Genomic DNA, 21324 nt, shown 5'->3' on the forward strand with positions numbered 1-21324 from the left:
TTACCTGGTGACGGCTTTCCCAGCGGGCAAAGCAGGTTTAAATCACATCATAAAAGCAGTTTTGCTCTTGTCATTTCAACATGTTTTGCCCGCTAGTTAAGCGTGGTTTTATTGATAATGAGCTGTAACCTCATTCTCCTCTGCCTCTCCTTCCCTAGGTACAGTAGCTAGCAGTAACAACTGCTGCAGCACCAAAATCCATGGTATTTTTAGTTTGTTTAGGTTCATGTTTATTCACTAGCTGGTAGTTTGTCAGTGCTCATTTTCATATTCTTAACCATGCTTCTCTCTCTATCTCTCTCTCTTGCGCACACACACACACACACACACACACACACACACACACACACACACACACACACACACACACACACACACACACACACACACACACACACACACACACACACACACACACACACACTCTCTCACACACAAAGAGAGGCTGATATTGTACTAAGGTGTGAGGGGGTGTGGGGGGTGGGCGGTCTGTTTGCTGTTTGGCAGACTGACTGTCTGCACTCTGTCTCTCCTAAGGCTTCTCACACTAAAAACTCCTGACTTCTGTTCACACAACCCTGTCTCCATGGTTACGTGCCAGGAGGCTATGTGTCGTCTCCTGTTGTCGTACCTTTTCCCAATGAGCGAAGACATAGAAAATGTTGTGCGTTCCATAAGAACAGGCACAGGAATCAGGATCATTCACCCGTATGGGTTTTAGTCAAAGCACATGTCCTTGTGTCTTCTGCTATGTCTAACACACTTATGTATGTGTATCCACATTAATTTGACTCAAAAGGCTGGGGAGCTGACTTTGTATTGACCTTTCTTTACTTAGTCTTTTTTTTATACCAGGTTAGTGGTGTTTGTCTGATTTTCTGAAGTGTGAAATGATAACAGTGTAGTTCTCTCTGTCATAATAAGAGGGGCTCTGTGTGATGACTGTCTGTGTACTTACCACCATCATATCAGTTTCTAGTTTGGCTTGCCCTTCATCTCCCAAACCTATCTAGAATCCAGATGTCTTATATCTTGTGTACAGGGTGCTTGCTCAGGTCTTAGTGTGAAAAATCTACGGGCAAATAGCCATTTTCAAGACTTTTAAAAAGTATGGAATTGTACACTACAGTCTGAAGGTCTGGACTTCTTGAACTTCATGGATACAAGGTAGATACGTACTGTATGAAAATAGGCTATGCCTAGCAAGATAGACCAAAAACATCTCAACTATAACAATACAAATATTGACCATCAGCACTCACATGAACTATGAATCAGTCATCTCACAATATTTGCTGAAAACAAGAAAGGTTGAGGTGTTGAAAATGAATCCGTTAGCTTGGGGAAAAGTCTGGATTTTTATTATCTGAAGTGTGCAAGCTCACTTTGTAAGATCTCAACACATTGTTTTGGGTTAGTAAGTCAACATATCTTTTCCCACTACTGGGCCTCATTCTCCAGGTTTGTCTCCAGGTTTGAGCAGAGTATACTTAGCTCTACTCACCTCCCCTTTATGCTGTCAAATGGAGACTTGACCTTATCTATCCGTGTTCTTTTCCTCTGGGCCCATGAGAGAGTAAAACACTCATAAATAAATAAACAGATGAACTTCTCACGTCTCTCCATGGAGATACCTGATGTCTAGTGAGGCACGAAATGGCTGCCTTATTTAACAAGATGGGGCAGTTTTGTAATGAAAAGTGTTGTTTGTAAGGGCAACTGCAGATGCAGGTTGAAGGTGTTTCTGTATTTTTTAAAAAGTTTTGTGGAAACTGCAGCACAGCAGAAAAATAACTGACAAAACATGTTACATCAACAAAGAAAGACAATAAAGTCAAACTAATTCACATCTGAACTGGACCTGGGGCTAGTAACAGGTTATTGGCCATTCAGATGGAGTGGCCAGCCCTTGGACACTTGAGTATCTTGAACAATGTTTTAAACTCCATCTCTTTTCTCCTCAGGGGGACCGTGGAGGCACGCTTTGTGTATGTCTTCGTCCTGGGCATCCTCTTCACGGGCTCCAAGGACCTGTTGCGGTCCCAGGTCATCACAGCCGATGCCCGGCTGAAGAGCAGGGGCTTATGGGAAATCTACAGGTAGGTAGCCTACATGGCAAATAGCTTAGAGAGGCTGGCTAGCAATCGGTAGGTGGCAAGTTTGAATCCTGTGTACATTGTTTTATTCAACCTTTATTTAACCATGCAAGTCAGCTTAGAACCACTTATTTGTCTTATTCACTCATTAAGCATAGTTATTGGACAATAAAGTAACCTTATTATAGTGGTGTGGTTCTGTTGGTGGCCCTGTTGTTCCGAGCCCACAACCTGCCGGTGCTGTGCTGCTGCTTGCTGGTCCAGACTTTGATGGCCCAGTTCATCTGGAAGAAGCTCCACTACGACGCTGCCCAGACTACCATCATGCACTACTGGTTTGGACAGGCCTTCTTCTACTTCCAGGTAAGGGACCGTTAGATGAGGGGAATCTGCACTCCCCCCAAAATATTTAAAAGCATGAGGGAAAAAACGATTAAATCTCTTATTTTGAGTGCAAAGCAGACACAGCAGATGAAGTCCTTTTCTAAATGAAGATGTGAACGAGGTACAGTTGAAGTCGGAAGTTTACATACACCTTAGCCAAATACATTTAAACTCTGTTTTTCACAATTCCTGACATTTAATCCTAGTAAAAATTCCCTGTCAGTTAAGATCACCACTTTATTTTAAAGTGAAATGTCAGAATAATAGTAGAGAGAATGATTTATTTCAGCACATTCCCAGTGGGTCAGACGTTTACATCCACTCAATTAGTATTTGGTAGCATTGCCTTTAAATTGTTTCACTTGGGTCAAACGTTTCGTGTAACCTTCCACAAGCTTCTCACAATAAGTTGGGTGAATTTTGGACCGTTCCTCCTGACAGAGCTGGTGTAACGGAGTCAGGTTTGTAGGCCTCCTTGCTCGCACACGCTTTTTCAGTTCTGCCCACAAATTTTCTTTAGGATTGAGGTCAGGGCTTTGTGATGGCCACTCCAATACCTTAACTTTGTTGTCCTTAAGGCATGTTGCCACAACTTTGGAGTATGCTTGGGGTCATTGTCCATTTGGAAGACCCATTTGCGACCAAGACTGATGTCTTGAGATGTTGCTTTAATATATCCACATAATTTCCCTTCCTCATGATGCCATCTATTTTGTGAAGTGCACCAGTCCCTCCTGCAGCAAAGCACCCCCACAACATGATGCTGCCACCCCCGTGCTTCACGGTTGGGATGGTGTTCTTCGGCTTGCAAGCCTCCCCCTTTTTCCTCCAAATATAACGATGGTCGTTATGGCTAAACAGTTCTATTTTTGTTTTATCACACCAGAGGATATTTCTCCAGAAAGTACGATCTTTGTCCCCATGTGCAGTTGAAAACCGTAGTCTGGCTTTTTTATGGCGGTTTTATAGCAGTGGCTTCTTCCTTGCTGAGAGACCTTTCAGGTTATGTCGATATAGGACTTGATTTACTGTGGATATAGATACTTTTGTACCTGTTTCCTCAAGCATCTTCACAAGGTCCTTTGCTGTTGTTCTGGGATTGTTTGCACTATTCGCATCAAAGTACGTTAATCTCTAGGAGACAGAATGCGTCTCCTTCCTGAGCGGCTACGTGGTCCCATGGTGTTAATACTTGCGTACTATTGTTTGTACAGATAAACGTGGTACCTTCAGGCGTTTGGAAATTGCTCCCAAGGATGAACCAGACTTGTGGAGGTCTACAATTTTCTTTCTGAGGACTTGGCTGATTTCTTGTCTTGTTGTGGTCTACGTCTGACCCACTGGAATTATGATACAGGGAATTATAAGTGAAATAATCTGTCTGTAAACAATTGTTGGAAAAGTTACTTGTCATGCACAAAGTAGATGTCCTAACCGACTTGCCAAAACTATAGTTTGTTAACAAGAAATGTGTGGAGTGGTTGAAAAACGAGTTTTAATGACTCCAACCTTTGTGTATGTAAACTTCCAACTTCAACTATATGTGTGTGTAAGTAGGTCACTTTTTCATGCAGGATAGAAGAGATCACTGTCTTCTAGATTTCCTCATGTCTTTCTGTTTCAGTGAACATAATCAAGTGTACAATTATATTTTGCCGTCACAATACCTAACATCCCGAGACACACACACACACACACACACACACACACACACACACACACACACACACACACACACACACACACACACACACACACACACACACACACACACACACACACACAGCCCCAGTGTTCAGCAAATAAAACATTTTCTGGCGTCCCCGAATTCCTCCAACCCCTTGATTTTGTCACTTAATTACCACTCTCAGATCATTTTGAAGGGGTCAGGAATTACCAATTACCACTTTAGGTGCCCATACGTGAAATGATTGACCCTGGGTAATGGTTAGTCTCAACAAAGCTGTAAACCAGCCCTACTGTAGGCCAAGCTGAGCAGTCCAATGTCCTAAAACTCCTATTGTAGCCACTCCATGGTCGGCCCTGTGGAACTGTGGAACATACATGATTCAATGGTTTAATTGATCCACTAAAATATGGTGTTGAGTTTGTCCGTTGGAGGGTGGCTTAGTCAGGCTCTTTGACAGAATGGGTCCTTTCACTCGCACTCGCACGCATGCACTCACTCCATCCATGTACCCCTCCAGGCAAGAGAGAGGGGAGCTAGTGGCCCTCATCAGCCGGTGAATTAATTCAGCTCCCGCAGCAATCGCGAAAGCTCTTCCATCACACCTGAACCCTCGTCAGGAAATGGAAAAGCGGAATGAGAGACTGGGCCAAAAACAGTGGGGAGGAGAGACGAGGTGGATGGGAGTTTTTATACCATCACTGCAGCCCTTACAAGGCCAGTGAGGTGACAGACAGCAAGCTCTGAATAGCTACCTGCGAAGTGGAGGAGCATGCAGGAGACCGACACATTTTAATAGTATCAGCTTCTGACTCCTTTCGAAAGTTAACATTGAGTGTATTCCGTAATCTTCATATATTAATTTTACCCAAGGTTAAGTCAGATGTAGTTGAAGTTAGCTTACTTAGTTAGCTACGTTACCCAACTTAGCTACATTCTGTTAACTTAAATAGTCACATTAGCTAATGTATTTAGCTACACTAGCTACTGTATGTTAGCTACTTTAGCTAACTAAGCTACGTTATTTAGCTACTATGTTAGCTAAGTAAACTAAGGTTAGGTGTGAAAATGAAGCTTAATAAAACTTAATAAATCTTCTGTTTGGCTGGCTGTTTGTCTGTAGGGGAACTCCAACAGCATTGCCACGGTTGACATCTCGGTGGGCTTCGTGGGACTAGAGAGCTACGTAGAGGCCCCGGCTTTCTTCCTCACCGCCCTCAGCACGTATGCCGGGCCCCTGCTCTGGGCTGCCCACCTGGTTTGCTACCTCAGCTCAGAGAAGAGGTCAGTTACTGTACACTCAGCCCCCTCACACCAGTAAGTGTCATTAGTGATGATACATTCATAAGTTAATTATTTCGAACATACACAGCCCAGGTACCAGCTAACCATGGGTTTATCTTGTGAGCTTGTTTGTCTTACTGTAGCAGACCAATGATGAAGTAGAAGATTTGGTAGATTGAAAGCCTTGAAACAGATTATTTAGTGCAGGGAGGACGTCCATGTACTCACAACATGATGATTTAGTGCAGGGAGGACGTCCATGTACTCACAACATGATGATTTAGTGCAGGGAGAACGTCCATGTACTCACAACATGATGATTTAGTGCAGGGAGGACATCCATGTACTCACAACATGATGATTTAGTGCCGGGAGAACGTCCATGTACTCACAACATGATAATTTAGTGCAGGGAGGACGTCCACGTACTCACAACATGATGATTTAGTGCAGGGAGGACATCCATGTACTCACAACATGATGATTTAGTGCAGGGAGGACGTCCACATACTCACAACATGATGATTTAGTGCAGGGAGGACGTCCACGTACTCACAACATGATGATTTAGTGCAGGGAGGACGTCCACGTACTCACAACATGATGATTTAGTGCAGGGAGGACGTCCATGTTCTCACAACATGATGATTTAGTGCAGGGAGGACATCCATGTACTCACAACATGATGATTTAGTGCAGGGAGGACATCCATGTAATCACAACATGATGATTTAGTGCAGGGAGGACGTCCACGTAATCACAACATGATGATTTAGTGCAGGGAGGACGTCCACGTACTCACAACATGATGTTTTAGTGCAGGGAGGACGTCCATGTTCTCACAACATGATGATTTAGTGCAGGGAGGACATCCATGTACTCACAACATGATGATTTAGTGCAGGGAGGACGTCCACGTAATCACAACATGATGATTTAGTGCAGGGAGGACGTCCACGTACTCACAACATGATGATTTAGTGCAGGGAGGACATCCATGTACTCACAACATGATGATTTAGTGCAGTGAGGACGTCCACGTACTCAGAACATGATGATTTAGTACAGGGAGGATGTCCATGTACTCACAGGTAGCCCTAGTGGTTAGAGCGTTGGGCCAGTAACCGAAAGGTTGCTAAATCGAATCCCCGAGCTGACAAGGTAAAAATCTGTCGTTCTGCCCCTGAACAAGGCAGTTAACCCACTGTTCCTAGGACCTCATTGTAAATATGCATTTGATCTTAACTGACTTGCCTAGTTAAATAAAGGTTGAATTACATTTTTACAATTTTATTGTGCAGGGAGGGCGTCGTACCCACAACATTGATTCGGCCTAAAACAAGAGGCTGGTGAAACGTTCCAGTTATTAAATTGTTCATGAATGGAATTTCAACTGATTTACGGAACTGGAATGGAAACTGAATAGAGCACTACCGTACCATAATACATAAAGACAAAAGAGGACAGTAACCCAACAGAGGACAGTATATTCTTCCCGTCTAGCATGAGACTAGCAGTGTGTAATTATTGGGACAGGATCATAATGTCATGACAACGCCTTGGCCACATGCCAATATATTTTGGATTCAAAACAGCAGCGCAGCAAGCTACCCCTGGATGTTATTTGGAAATGCAAAAGTGATCATCAAAGATGCAAGAGATCGCCTTGATCCGGGAACACTTTGTACATCGTTTTAACGCTTGCACCCCTAATTGATTGTCTCATTAATTAATTTTATTCCGGCAACAAGTGATCCACCTAGAGCACAATTCAAAGAGCATAAGATAAAAGAACGTGATTATTAATACATGAGATAAGTGTTGCTACCCCGTGTCTTGAATGTACATTACAGTATGAATCACAGCGCTATAAGCTAACAGTTATGGAATGGAAAAAAGAAGGGATGGAGGATGTGGTTAATATCAAAAAGCTGTTTGTGGGTGGGTGTTTTTTTTCTTTAAAGGGGCCTCTAAGCTTCTTTGTTACTGGCATCTAATTCCAATTAGGTTGAGTGATAACTAGCTCCGAAATGCAGCCGATGCAGATCGTAAAGCCTAGTCCAACATGGGGGACCCCTTCTCCTAATGCATGCCAGCGTTTCAATAATTGATGAAAACGACCACTTTGAAGTCCTGCTCTTGGAGAGGGAAAAAGGGAATTGTGAACACACATATACTTACACTCATACAGTACCAGTCAAAAGGTTGGACACACCTACTTATTCAAGGGTTTTTCTTTATTTTTCTACATTGTAGAATAATAGTGAAGACATCAAAACTATAAAATAAAACATATGGAATCATGGAGTAACCAAAAAAGTGTTAAACAAATAAATAAAATAGCCACCATTTGCCTTGATGACAGCTTTGCACACTCTTGGCATTCTCTCAACCAGCTTCATGAGGAATGCTTTTCCAACAGCCTTGAGGGACTTCCCACATATGCTGAACACTTGTTGGTAGCTTTTCCTTCACTCTGCAGTCCAACTCATCACAAACCATCTCAATTGGGTTGAGGTCGGGTGATTGTGGAGGCCAGGTCATCTGATCCATCACTCTCCTTGGTCAAATAGCCTTTACACAGCCTGGAGGTATGTTTTGGGTCATTATCCTGTTGAAAAACAAATGATAGTCCCACTAATCACAAACCAGATGGGATGGAGTATTACTTCAGAATGCTGTGGTAGCCATGCTGGTTAAGTGTGCCTTGAATTCTATATAAATCACTGACAGTGTCACAAGCAAAGCACCCCAACAACATCACACCGCCTGCTCCATGCTTCACGGTGGGAACCACACACGCTGAGATAATCTGTTCGCCTACTCTGCGTGTCACAAAGACACGGCGGTTAGAACCAAAGAATTTGACTCATCAGACCAAAGGACAGATTTCCACCAGTCAAATGTCCATTGCTCATGACTAACCATCATGTCTTAAAGTAATGGTGCACTGTCATTTCTCTTTGCTTATTTGAGCTGTTCTTGCGATAATATGGACTTGGTATTTTACCAAATAGTGCTATCTTCTGTATACCACCCCTACCTCGTCAGAACACAACTGATCAGCTCAAACGCATTAAGAAGGAAAGAAATTCCACAAATAACAAGGAACACCTGTTATTTGAAATGCGTTCCAGGTGATTACCTCATGAAGCTGGTTGAGAGAATGCCAAGCGTGTGCAAAGCTGTCATCAAGGCAAATGATGGCTACTTTGAAGAATCTCAAATATATTTTGATTTGTTTGACACTTTTTTGGTTACTACATGATTCCATATGTGTTATTTCATAGTTTTGATGACTTCACTATTATTCTACAATGTAAAAAAAAAAATATCAAAATAAAGAAAAACCCTTGAATGAGTAGGTGTATCCAAACTTCTGACTTGTACTGTACATACATTCACATACACACACATGCATTCACACACATTAATTAAAGCAGAGAAATGGGTAGAATTGTCTGTCACATCATCCCCTCTTTGACGTAGCATCATAGTGTGGATGCAGGAGAACATTCCAAATCCCATTACTCCCTGTCTCGCCCCTTGGGAGTCTGCTTCTATGTCACCGAGTCGCGTTCCGCTATGTCACGAAATGTCACCATTTGCATATCTGGGTGGCTTTTAGGACCACCCGTGGTGCTGGTGTCAAGTCAAGGACAGTCAGTTGTGCCCCCCTAACAAGAGCCACTGATATGTCGACAATTTTTGTTCTACGATGATGTTGTCTGTGTCAGACTGTAACTGTGGCCAAGTTGAGACTGGTCACCTTCTCAGTTGACGGCCCTCTTCTTTATTTTAATCAATAATATTAACGACAGGTAGTTTGTTGGTTTGTTAACTGTGAAGTTCAGCCTCGGGGACCTCATCAAACCCCCTACGTCAGCCTGTCATTGTTTATCCCTTACATATGCTCTTGCAGGAAGCCAGTTCAAGTAAAGTCCCATATTTGTAACACTGTCATAAACCAATTGATTCATCTGGGGAAACGTGCGTCACACAATCCATCCCCTCTGAGTATCTCATACATAATACGAGCAGACCGAGATTTGTAAATTCTCATTATTCCTGTCCACATCCTCCATCCCCACCATCCAGCTCTGCCGTTTTCCACCAGAATGGCCCCACTCACAAAGTGCAGTTTGAGAGGTCTGCGTGATAAATGAACCTCTTAAGTAGTCTGACACAATGCAGCTCATTTATAATGCACTATGCCCCATCAGCATCCACACTACAGAACCAAATACTGGAAATGGGCTTTGATCAATACCTCCCTTGTCGGGAAACCCTAAAACCACAGGGGAAGATAAAACTAAAGTTTTCATTACTGTTGAATAGGATCTGTCTAGGGCCATGTTTTCACCAGGATAAAAGTGCTCCAAAGTAGTCAAAGCAAACAAAGAGAATTCAATAACCCCCTTTCCCAACATTTGCTACTGTTGTTCAAACATATATCCTGGTCAAATCTGTGCAGACAGCACCCAGAAATGGGAAAATACATGTGGTGTACAAACACATTGCCAGGGCTGTGTTTTTGAGTGTCAAAAGGGGACAATTCTCAAAAGCTCCAGAGTTCTATAGGTGGTATCCCTTGACGCACATCCTGTATCCCACACTCCTTTACAGGCAGTCATCCCTTTTTAGTCCTGCTCCCTGGGTCATGATAGAGGGAGTGCACTGGATCAATACTAAAGCCAGCCCAAGAAGAGGACAGGAAGTAAAGGGAGAGTGGGCGGGTGTGGGACAGGCGTGAAGGTGCTTGACTAATGCCTGAACTCATTTCCAAAGAGGGGAATGCCCTTCAATTACTACCTCATCAGGGAGCTAGAGACCTTTGCCTAGGACAGGACATGAACAGACACATAATTCGCCAGATGCCGGGCAGGTCTGTCCTGCTGCAAAGGAACGGGGATGTATAGAGCTGAGAGATGTGATCACCACAACAAAGACAAGACAAATGTCTTTCTACTGGTTATGTAGACCTTTTATGTAATCATCTGTAGTTTTCTTCATGACACCTGTGCATTCCGTTAAAACGTAGATATTAGGCATAAAATGAGTTGGATTAATCTGGATCCCTTGATTAATTACATATCTGTTGAATCAGGCGTGTGAGTAATATGGCCTGTTCTGCATCACAACATCATTGTAATAATTACATTGTTGTGGTTTGCTACACTAGCTTGGCAGACCGGAGCCACAGCTGAGCACACACACTCCCAATGCAGTCAATGCTACCTGCTACGTAGGCAGCTTGAGCAGAACAGCAACACATGCCTTGAGGGTATAGTCTCTGAAGAGTACACTACACCTAATACAGTAACTTGCGTCATACGCCTCTGGTGTAGGAGTAACAGAAAAAGTGCCTTCAGAAAATATTCACACTCCTTGACTTTTTCCACTTTTTGTTGTGTTACAGCCTGAATTTGTCTGAGTTTAAAATGTATTAAATGTAGATTTTGTCAATGGCCTACACATAATACCCAATAATGTCAAAGTGGACTGTTTTTAGAAATTGTTACAAATTAATAAAAAATGAAAAGCTGAAATGACATGAGTCAATAAGTATTCAACCCATAAGTTCAGGATTAAAAATGTGCTTAACTAGTCACATAATAAGTTGCATGGACTGACTCTGTGTGCAATAATATTGTTTAACATGATTTTTGAAGGACTACCTCATCTCTGTAACCCACACATACAGGGCTGTGAGAAAGTATTTGCCTTTCACATTTTCTCTACTTTTGTAAATGTTTTTATACTGAATGTTAACAGATCTTCAACCAAAACCTAATATTAGATAAAGGGAACATGACTGAACAAAATACAACAATTACATATTTATTATGCAACAGTTATGCAACACCCAATGCCCCTGTGTGAAAAAGTAATTGCCCCCTTACACTTATTAACTGGTTGTACCACCTTAAGATGCAATGACTCCAACCAAACGCTTCCTGTAGTTGTTGATCAGTCTCACGTCGCTGTGGAGGGATTTTGGCCCACTCTTCCATGCGGAACTACTTTAACTGAGCAACATTTGTGGGTTTTCAAGCATCAATTACTAGTTTCAAGTCCTACCACAACATCTCAATTGGGATTAGATTTGGACTTTGACTTGGCCAGTCTAAAACTTCAAATTTGTTGCTTTTTAGACGTTTTCTTGTAGTCGTGATTGTGTGTTTGGTATCATTGTCTTGCTGCATGACCCAGCTGAGCTTCAGCTCATAGACGGATGGCCTGACATTCTCCTGTAGAATTCTCTGATACAGAGCAGAATTCATGGTTCCTTATTAAGGCAAGTCGTCCAGGTCCTGAGGCAGCAAAGCATCCCCAAACCATCACACTACTACCACCACCATGCTTGACCATTGGTATACGGTTCTTACTATGGAATGCAGTGTTTGGTTTTCGCTAGGCATAATGTGACCCATGTCATCTCATCTTTGGGAGAGATGTTGATGTAAAATATTGAACTTAAAAGATGCCCAACGATTGAACAGAGCAGTAGCCGAGTCTGGATCAAGTGCCATTCTGTGACTTTGGCCTTATTGTTTTGCCGTGGTATTGAGTATTGTGATACTACAAAGGGTATCGGTATCAAAGTCAAAATGCTGGTATCTAGTCTACAGGTATTACTGTTGTCCCACAGGGATCTATTCTTGTTCCACTTTACTTTTACTTAAACATGTATACAGGTATTACCAGTGTCCAACAGGGATCTATTATTGGTCCACTTCTCTCCTTATACATGGCTCCCACTAAGCAAAATCATCTTTGAATATTGTGCCAACTTCCACACCTATGCAGATGACATAGTTTAAAATGTATTTAGTGCTTGATCATGTTTAGATTCTAAACCCCATTGATTAGCTGTTCATATAGCATTGTCGTTGTCAGAGTAAATGCTACAAATGTAAATGTTAGTTGATATAAAAAAACTTCATGGTTTGTGAGCTAAAGAGATTTGCGATAAAACATCATACAGTTCAGGTCCAGAACTTTGTTTCACTACTTTTCTTCTGGCCTAAAATGTGTGTGCTATGTGCATTGATGGCTGTTTGTGAGAGCGATATAGAAGGACACATTCAGTGTGTGTCGCTGAGTACAGTCATTTATGTTGGCACCGACATGGGGGCTTGTGAGGGGACGCTCACTGATTATGCGAACACGCAGACAAACAAACCCACAGGTGTTTGATTCAACACCTACCCTAAATTACACTACCACCCACTGCCTCAGTGCAGCTCTCAGAGAGCCTTTATTTGTTTGGGAGGGATCATTTCCCAGGCTTGAAATTCCTTCCACAGAGTTTTGAGATTACCTGGCTGCAGTTCCTTCCCCAGAGCTTTGAGATTACCTGGCTGCAGTTCCTTCCCCAGAGCTTTGAGATTACCTGGCTGCAGTTCCTCCCCCAGAGTTTTGAGATTACCTGGCTGCAGTTCCTCCTCCAGAGCTTTGAGATTCCCTGGCTGCAGTTCCTCCCCCAGAGTTTTGAGATTACCTGGCTGCAGTTCCTCCTCCAGAGCTTTGAGATTCCCTGGCTGCAGTTCCTTCCCCAGAGCTTTGAGATTACCTGGCTGCAGTTCCTCCCCCAGAGCTTTGAGATTACCTGGCTGCAGTTCCTCCCCCAGAGTTTTGAGATTACCTGGCTGCAGTTCCTCCTCCAGAGCTTTGAGATTACCTGGCTGCAGTTCCTCCTCCAGAGTTTTGAGATTACCTGGCTGCAGTTCCTCCTCCAGAGCTTTGAGATTACCTGGCTGCAGTTCCTCCTCCAGAGTTTTGAGATTACCTGGCTGCAGTTCCTCCTCCAGAGCTTTGAGATTACCTGGCTGCAGTTCCTCCTCCAGAGTTTTGAGATTACCTGGCTGCAGTTCCTCCTCCAGAGCTTTGAGATTACCTGGCTGCAGTTCCTCCCCCAGAGTTTTGAGATTACCTGGCTGCAGTTCCTCCTCCAGAGCTTTGAGATTCCCTGGCTGCAGTTCCTCCCCCAGAGTTTTGAGATTACCTGGCTGCAGTTCCTCCTCCAGAGCTTTGAGATTCCCTGGCTGCAGTTCCTTCCCCAGAGCTTTGAGATTACCTGGCTGCAGTTCCTCCCCCAGAGTTTTGAGATTACCTGGCTGCAGTTCCTCCCCCAGAGTTTTGAGATTACCTGGCTGCAGTTCCTCCTCCAGAGCTTTGAGATTACCTGGCTGCAGTTCCTCCCCCAGAGTTTTGAGATTACCTGGCTGCAGTTCCTCCTCCAGAGCTTTGAGATTACCTGGCTGCAGTTCCTCCTCCAGAGTTTTGAGATTACCTGGCTGCAGTTCCTCCTCCAGAGCTTTGAGATTACCTGGCTGCAGTTCCTCCTCCAGAGTTTTGAGATTACCTGGCTGCAGTTCCATCCCCAGAGCTTTGAGATTACCTGGCTGCAGTTCCTCCTCCAGAGCTTTGAGATTACCTGGCTGCAGTTCCTCCTCCAGAGCTTTGAGATTACCTGGCTGCAGTTCCTCCTCCAGAGCTTTGAGATTACCTGGCTGCAGTTCCTCCTCCAGAGTTTTGAGATTACCTGGCTGCAGTTCCTCCTCCAGAGCTTTGAGATTACCTGGCTGCAGTTCCTCCTCCAGAGCTTTGAGATTACCTGGCTGCAGTTCCTCCTCCAGAGCTTTGAGATTACCTGGCTGCAGTTCCTCCTCCAGAGCTTTGAGATTACCTGGCTGCAGTTCTTCCTCCAGTGCTTTGAGATTACCTGGCTGCAGTTCCTCCTCCAGAGCTTTGAGATTACCTGGCTGCAGTTCCTCCTCCAGAGCTTTGAGATTACCTGGCTGCAGTTCCTCCTCCAGAGCTTTGAGATTACCTGGCTGCAGTTCCATCCCCAGAGCTTTGAGATTACCTGGCTGCAGTTCCTCCTCCAGTGCTTTGAGATTACCTGGCTGCAGTTCCTCCTCCAGAGCTTTGAGATTACCTGGCTGCAGTTCCTCCTCCAGAGCTTTGAGATTACCTGGCTGCAGTTCCTCCTCCAGAGCTTTGAGATTCCCTGGCTGCAGTTCCTCCTCCAGAGCTTTGAGATTACCTGGCTGCAGTTCCTCCTCCAGAGCTTTGAGATTCCCTGGCTGCAGTTCCTCCTCCAGAGCTTTGAGATTCCCTGGCTGCAGTTCCTCCTCCAGAGCTTTGAGATTACCTGGCTGCAGTTCCTCCTCCAGAGTTTTGAGATTACCTGGCTGCAGTTCCATCCCCAGAGCTTTGAGATTACCTGGCTGCAGTTCCTCCTCCAGAGCTTTGAGATTACCTGGCTGCAGTTCCTCCTCCAGAGCTTTGAGATTACCTGGCTGCAGTTCCTCCTCCAGAGCTTTGAGATTACCTGGCTGCAGTTCCTCCTCCAGAGCTTTGAGATTACCTGGCTGCAGTTCCTCTTCCAGAGCTTTGAGATTACCTGGCTGCAGTTCCTCCCCCAGAGCTTTGAGATTACCTGGCTGCAGTTCCTCCCCCAGAGCTTTGAGATTACCTGGCTGCAGTTCCTCCTCCAGAGCTTTGAGATTACCTGGCTGCAGTTCCTCCTCCAGAGCTTTGAGATTACCTGGCTGCAGTTCCATCCCCAGAGCTTTGAGATTACCTGGCTGCAGTTCCATCCCCAGAGCTTTGAGATTACCTGGCTGCAGTTCCTCCTCCAGTGCTTTGAGATTACCTGGCTGCAGTTCCTCCTCCTGAGCTTTGAGATTACCTGGCTGCAGTTCCTCCTCCAGAGCTTTGAGATTACCTGGCTGCAGTTCCTCCTCCAGAGCTTTGAGATTACCTGGCTGCAGTTCCATCCCCAGAGCTTTGAGATTACCTGGCTGCAGTTCCATCCCCAGAGCTTTGAGATTACCTGGCTGCAGTTCCTTCCCCAGAGCTTTGAGATTACCTGGCTGCAGTTCCATCCCCAGAGCTTTGAGATTACCTGGCTGCAGTTCCTCCTCCAGTGCTTTGAGATTACCTGGCTGCAGTTCCTCCTCCTGAGCTTTGAGATTACCTGGCTGCAGTTCCTCCTCCAGAGCTTTGAGATTACCTGGCTGCAGTTCCTCCTCCAGAGCTTTGAGATTACCTGGCTGCAGTTCCATCCCCAGAGCTTTGAGATTACCTGGCTGCAGTTCCATCCCCAGAGCTTTGAGATTACCTGGCTGCAGTTCCTCCTCCTGAGCTTTGAGATTACCTGGCTGCAGTTCCTCCTCCTGAGCTTGGAGATTACATGGCTGCAATATCCCAGTCTGAATATGGGATGAACTGTGGCTCTGTTCAGACCGACAAAGGCATTGAAATGACTCAGACAGAGGAGCTTTCAGATGCTGTGATTGAATGCGTGTTTGTGCACATGTGTACTTGTGTGTGAAAGAGATCAAATGTGAAAGAGAGCCAGTATAAAAGGACAACATGTGCAAACAGCTTGTACAATTCTCTGTATTTCCGATTGTTTCGAATGAGAGAATGTGGGAAACCCTTTGAAGAGTGTTCAACTTGTTCTCCATCTCTGCCTTTCATTTGAATTGAAAGACTGCCGTTGAAGGTCATATCCTGTACTTTCTACATGTGCTGGCATCTATTAGCCCTATCTAAATAGACAATGAGGTCAGGCTCTTTTCAGAGGTGCTAAGGAGTCGATGTCAGGCTAATGCAACCGTAAGCATTGAGACAGACGAGATACAAGTTCTCAGGTTAAAAGGCTGATTGAAAGCATGTGCCTCAAGGCTAAGAGAGATGCAATAGGATTTGTCTGAGTCCAGGCCTCGGTTCAATAGCATTTATTTTATATCAAATATTTTAGATGTGGAGGTTGAATGTACACGTGGTGTACTCAAATCTGTGCTTTAAAACGTGACCTATGAGATGCAAACCTTCAATCCTGTGATGTCTCATGCCGAATGACATTTGTTTTGTCAGGTACAGTAGGCATTTGTTGTTTTGACTGCTGGTGACATCTGTTTTTCCATTCTTCTGATTGAAAGATAATCAATCTCTCTCTCTCTTCTCTCCCATTGTATCTCTTCACCCTCTCTCATCTCCATCTTTCCCTTTTCTCCTCCTCTCTCCAGGAGCTCAGTGGCGGTCGGCCATGGATGCTACTGCTTGGCCCTTTTGCGGTCCGTGCCGGCGGCGGCCTACGTGGTGTTGGTCACAGCCCTGCGCTACCACCTCTTCATCTGGAGCGTCTTCTCACCCAAGCTGCTGTATGAGTCCATGCACACACTGCTCACCGCTGCAATTTGCCTCTTCTTCACCACCATGGAGCAGAGCCGCAGCTCCAGCAGGCCCTAGGGAGCCCACCGCTCAGAGGGCTCTCAACTTTCAGGAAGGGGTTAAGGAGAAGGGCCAAAGGGAAAAGACTCATGGGTAATGGTGGTCCTGATACTGTCCTAGTTGACTTCTGGATACCCCACTCCTACACTCTGAAGGAGAAGGTGTGAATGTACCTGCACTGGACTTCTAGGACTGCAGCATTCATTTGGGTGGCAGGTAGCCTAGTGGTTAAGAGCGTTGGACAAGTAACCGAAAGGTTGCTGGTCTGAATCCCTTCACCTGACTAGGTGAAAAATATGTCGATGTACCCTTGAGCAAGGCACTTAACCCTAATTGCTCCTGTAAGTGGCTCTGGATAAGAGTGTCTGCTAAATGAAAACAAAAATGTTAAAATTCACCTTTTGGTACGCAGTATCTTTTCTCAGATGGAACTTTGTCTCTTGTATGCACAACTTTTTTAGTAAGATTTAGATGTTTTAAGGTGGTGGGTTCTACTGAAGTCTGTTCATGTATTTATTGAGCAGGGCTGTAAATGAGTAATGGAGTAAATGTTATAAATTATTTAATTTGAATGTGTCAAAGCACAATCACTTGACATTGGATTTGTATTCCTTCCTTTTGTTGTGTTGTTTGTTTTGTTTCTGTAGAGTAGTAAGTTCTTCTATTGACCACCGGCTCTGTAGTGCTCTATCCCAGTAAGTTCTTCTATTGACCACCGGCTCTGTAGTGCTCTATCCCAGTAGAGTAATACGTTATTCTATTGACCACCGGCTCTGTAGTGCTCTATCCCAGTAGAGTAATACGTTATTCTATTGACCACCAGCTCTGTGGTGCTCTATCCCAGTAGAGTAGTAAGTTCTTCTATTGACCACCGGCTCTGTAGTGCTCTATCCCAGTAGAGTAGTAAGTTCTTCTATTGACCACTGGCTCTGTGGTGCTCTATCCCAGTAGAGTAGTAAGTTCTTCTATTGACCACCGGCTCTGTAGTGCTCTATCCCAGTAGAGTAGTACGTTCTTCTATTGACCACTGGCTCTGTAGTGCTCTATCCCAGTAGAGTAGTAAGTTCTTCTATTGACCACCGGCTCTGTAGTGCTCTATCCCAGTAGAGTAATACGTTATTCTATTGACCACCAGCTCTGTAGTGCTCTATCCCAGTAGAGTAGTAAGTTCTTCTATTGACCACAGGCTCTGTAGTGCTCTATCCCAGTAGAGTAGTAAGTTATTCTATTGACCACTGGCTCTGTAGTGCTCTATCCCAGTAGAGTAGTAAGTTCTTCTATTGACCACCGGCTCTGTAGTGCTCTATCCCAGTAGAGTAGTAAGTTATTCTATTGACCACCGGCTCTGTAGTGCTCTATCCCAGTAAAGTAGTAAGTTCTTCTATTGACCACAGGCTCTGTAGTGCTCTATCCCAGTAGAGTAGTAAGTTATTCTATTGACCACAGGCTCTGTAGTGCTCTATCCCAGTAGAGTAGTAAGTTCTTCTATTGACCACAGGCTCTGTAGTGCTCTATCCCAGTAGAGTAGTAAGTTCTTCTATTGACCACAGGCTCTGTAGTGCTCTATCCCAGTAGAGTAGTAAGTTCTTCTATTGACCACAGGCTCTGTAGTGCTCTATCCCAGTAGAGTAGTAAGTTCTTCTATTGACCACCGGCTCTGTAGTGCTCTATCCCAGTAGAGTAGTAAGTTCTTCTATTGACCACCGGCTCTGTAGTGCTCTATCCCAGTTGCATTATATTTCTAATAGTCCTCCATACACTTTTATCAATTATATAGGTTATATAAATGATATACTGTAGATGTGTTCCAAGCTGATAGCAAGCCATACTTCCCTCCCACTTTCTGCCATAGGATACACAGGTCGTAAGCTGTTTATTTTAATTAAACATTTTTATTTCAACTTTATTCAACTATTTCATACCCTAAAGTAATATGCATACTTTTAGTTATATATATATATATATTTATATATATGTGTGTGTATGTATAGATATATATATGTATAGATGTGTGTGTGTGTGTGTGTGTGTGTGTGTGTGTGTGTGTGTGTGTGTGTGTGTGTGTGTGTGTGTGTGTGTGTGTGTGTGTGTGTGTGTGTGTGTGTGTGTGTGTGTGTGTGTGTGTGTGTGTGTGTGTGTGTGTGTGTACAGTTGAAGTCGGAAGTTTACATACACCTTAGCCAAATACATTTAAACTGTTTTTCACAATTCTTGATATTTAATCCTTGTAAAATATTCCCTATTTTAGGTCAGTTAGGATCACCACTTTATTTTAAGAATGTGAAATGTCAGAATAATAGCAGAGAAAATTATTTATTTCAGCTTTTATTTCTTTCATCACATTCCCAATGGGTCAGAAGTTTACATACACTCAATTAGTATTTGGTAGCATTGCCTTTAAATTGTTTAACTTGGGTCAAACCTTTCGTGTAACCTTCCACAAGCTTCTCACAATAAGTTGGGTGAATTTTGGCCCGTTCATCCTGACAGAGCTGGTGTAACTGAGTTAGGTTTGTAGGTCTCCTTGCTCGCACACGCTTTTTCAGTTCTGCCCACAAATTTTCTTTGGTATTGTGGTTAGGGCTTTGTGATGGCCACTCCAATACCTTGACTTTGTTGTCCATAAGGCATTTTGCCACAACTTTGGAAGTATGCTTGGCGTCATTGTCCATTTGGAAGACCCATTTGCGACCAAGCTTTAACTTCCTGACTGATGTCTTGAGATGTTGCTTTAATATATCCACATAATTTCCCTTCCTCATGATGCCATCTATTTTGTGAAGTACACCAGTCCCTCCTGCAGCAAAGCTCCCCCACAACATGATGCTGCCCCCCCCCCCCAAACTTCTGACCCACTGGAATTGTGATACAGTGAAATAATCTGTCTGTAAACAATTGTTGGAAAAATTACTTGTCATGCACGAAGTAGATGTCCTAATCGACTTGCTAAAATTGTAATTTGTTTACAAGAAATGTGTGGAGTGGTTGAAAAACACATTTTAATGACTCCAACCTAAGTGTATGTAAACAGTCATTAAACTTGTAGACCACCACAAGTCTGGTTCATCCTAACTGACCTAAAACAGGGAATTTTTACTAGGATTAAATGTCAGGAATTGTTCAAAACTGAGTTTAAATGTATTTGGCGATGGTGTATGTAAACTTCCGACTTCAACTGTTTGTTTATGTCAAATGTTTTACTCTGGGAATATATAGAAATGCAGTGAAAGCTTTGTGAATACAGTGGATCATTACTGGTATACAGATGACAATTGATTCACTTGGTGAATGTCGTTAATCTAAAGATCATTTTGATTCACCTGCTGTGTGGGGACAAAGATTATTTATTGGGTTACATTTTCCATCTAAAAGCTGTTATTTTTTATAAATACATTTTGTTTGAAGCAATATTTCACTTCTATTTCTGTATTTCTCATTTGATTTCTAATCTAAAAATTGTATATGTGCTCCAATCCACAATTTGATGTCTTCCTACTTCTGCCAGACCTGTGAAACCTAATCATTGGCAAATGGGAGCCCTTGCCCTAACACGCTAATCAAATTAGATTACAAAATTAACTCATAAATTGCTTACTTAAATTAAAGTTGTTTTCTTTCATGAAGATATCCCCTAGGAAAATGTCCCTGTGAATACTGAATGCAATTCCAATGTATAAAGCGGTTAGTTAATTTGACACAATCTGATTGGTTAACTTGAAGAACTTGAACAGAGATCCATATCCTTATAAAGGACTCTCCATGTCCAATAATAACATGTCTGGTAAATAAGCATATGAAGTTGCAGATTGCAGCATATCACACAACTTTTAATATATGATATTAGATGTGATTGTTATGTATGTTTTACTCACCTTAATCTAATAGCTATGTAAGTTATTTTGTCTTAATTTTTGGGTCAAATATGTTTTCCTTATGTTAGCTGTGACCACTGTGAAGGGCTAAGCTGCTGTATGTCTTATTTATGGCTAAATGTACAGAGATGCAGCCTTGATTCTGTAGTGGACACAATATCTGCCATTCAGTCATGCATCTTGATTGTGGAATCTCTTTAGTTTGAGAAAAATGGGGACTATTTTAGAATTTCTAGTTTAAGAAAAATCGGGGACTATTTTAGACGATAATTACTAACATTTTGAGACATCCAAGACCACAACAGCACAATCTGTGCTTACTTATCCTCCCTCACCCAACAGATTTTCAAAGAAGCTTTGTGCTAACATTTTCCCCTTATTTCTGTTCGGTGAACAATAAAAAAAATATTTGTCAATTGCACTGTTTGAGAGAACATCCTCAAGAGGTTAAAGATTCAATTATAAAACTATAATAAAGTATAAATTATGTAGACTTTAATATGTTAAAGTATAAACATTTACTTTTTCAACTTGCACAGTTGATCCTGAATCTCTGACAACACGTACTCGTGAGATCTCATTAACAATGGAATTAAATGAGTGATGAACTGTCAAGGATAATTTCCTCTACATTGTGGCGCATCATTTTATCACTGGACGACATAGCATCACGTAATTGGTCAGGTTATCAAAATTAACAATATTCTATTAATGTGCATAATTAGTCAAATACATTTGAATATTTTTTTTT

General features: G+C 43.1%; 1 protein-coding gene across 2 annotated transcripts in view; it reads left to right on the top strand.

Moving 5' to 3' along the window:
• LOC139574483 (GPI ethanolamine phosphate transferase 2-like) overlaps positions 1-20992 on the top strand; it is a 123907-nt gene extending 102915 nt beyond the window's left edge. Inside the window, exons 11-15 of one of the 2 annotated variants that reach the window (XR_011674783.1) lie at positions 1965-2099; positions 2285-2459; positions 5291-5451; positions 16497-17400; positions 17445-20992. Coding sequence is in view for 1 of the 2 variants with exons in the window: in XM_071399118.1 (XP_071255219.1) it covers positions 1965-2099; positions 2285-2459; positions 5291-5451; positions 16497-16719 (694 nt within the window). In the remaining variant the exon portion in view is untranslated. Of the gene's footprint in view, positions 1-1964; positions 2100-2284; positions 2460-5290; positions 5452-16496 lie in introns of both variants that reach the window. The other variant, XM_071399118.1, reaches the window with a different exon arrangement.
• The last annotated feature ends 332 nt before the right edge of the window (positions 20993-21324 follow it).

The sequence above is a fragment of the Salvelinus alpinus genome, chromosome 4 (genome assembly GCF_045679555.1).
Source record: "Salvelinus alpinus chromosome 4, SLU_Salpinus.1, whole genome shotgun sequence".
NCBI lineage: Eukaryota > Metazoa > Chordata > Actinopteri > Salmoniformes > Salmonidae > Salvelinus > Salvelinus alpinus.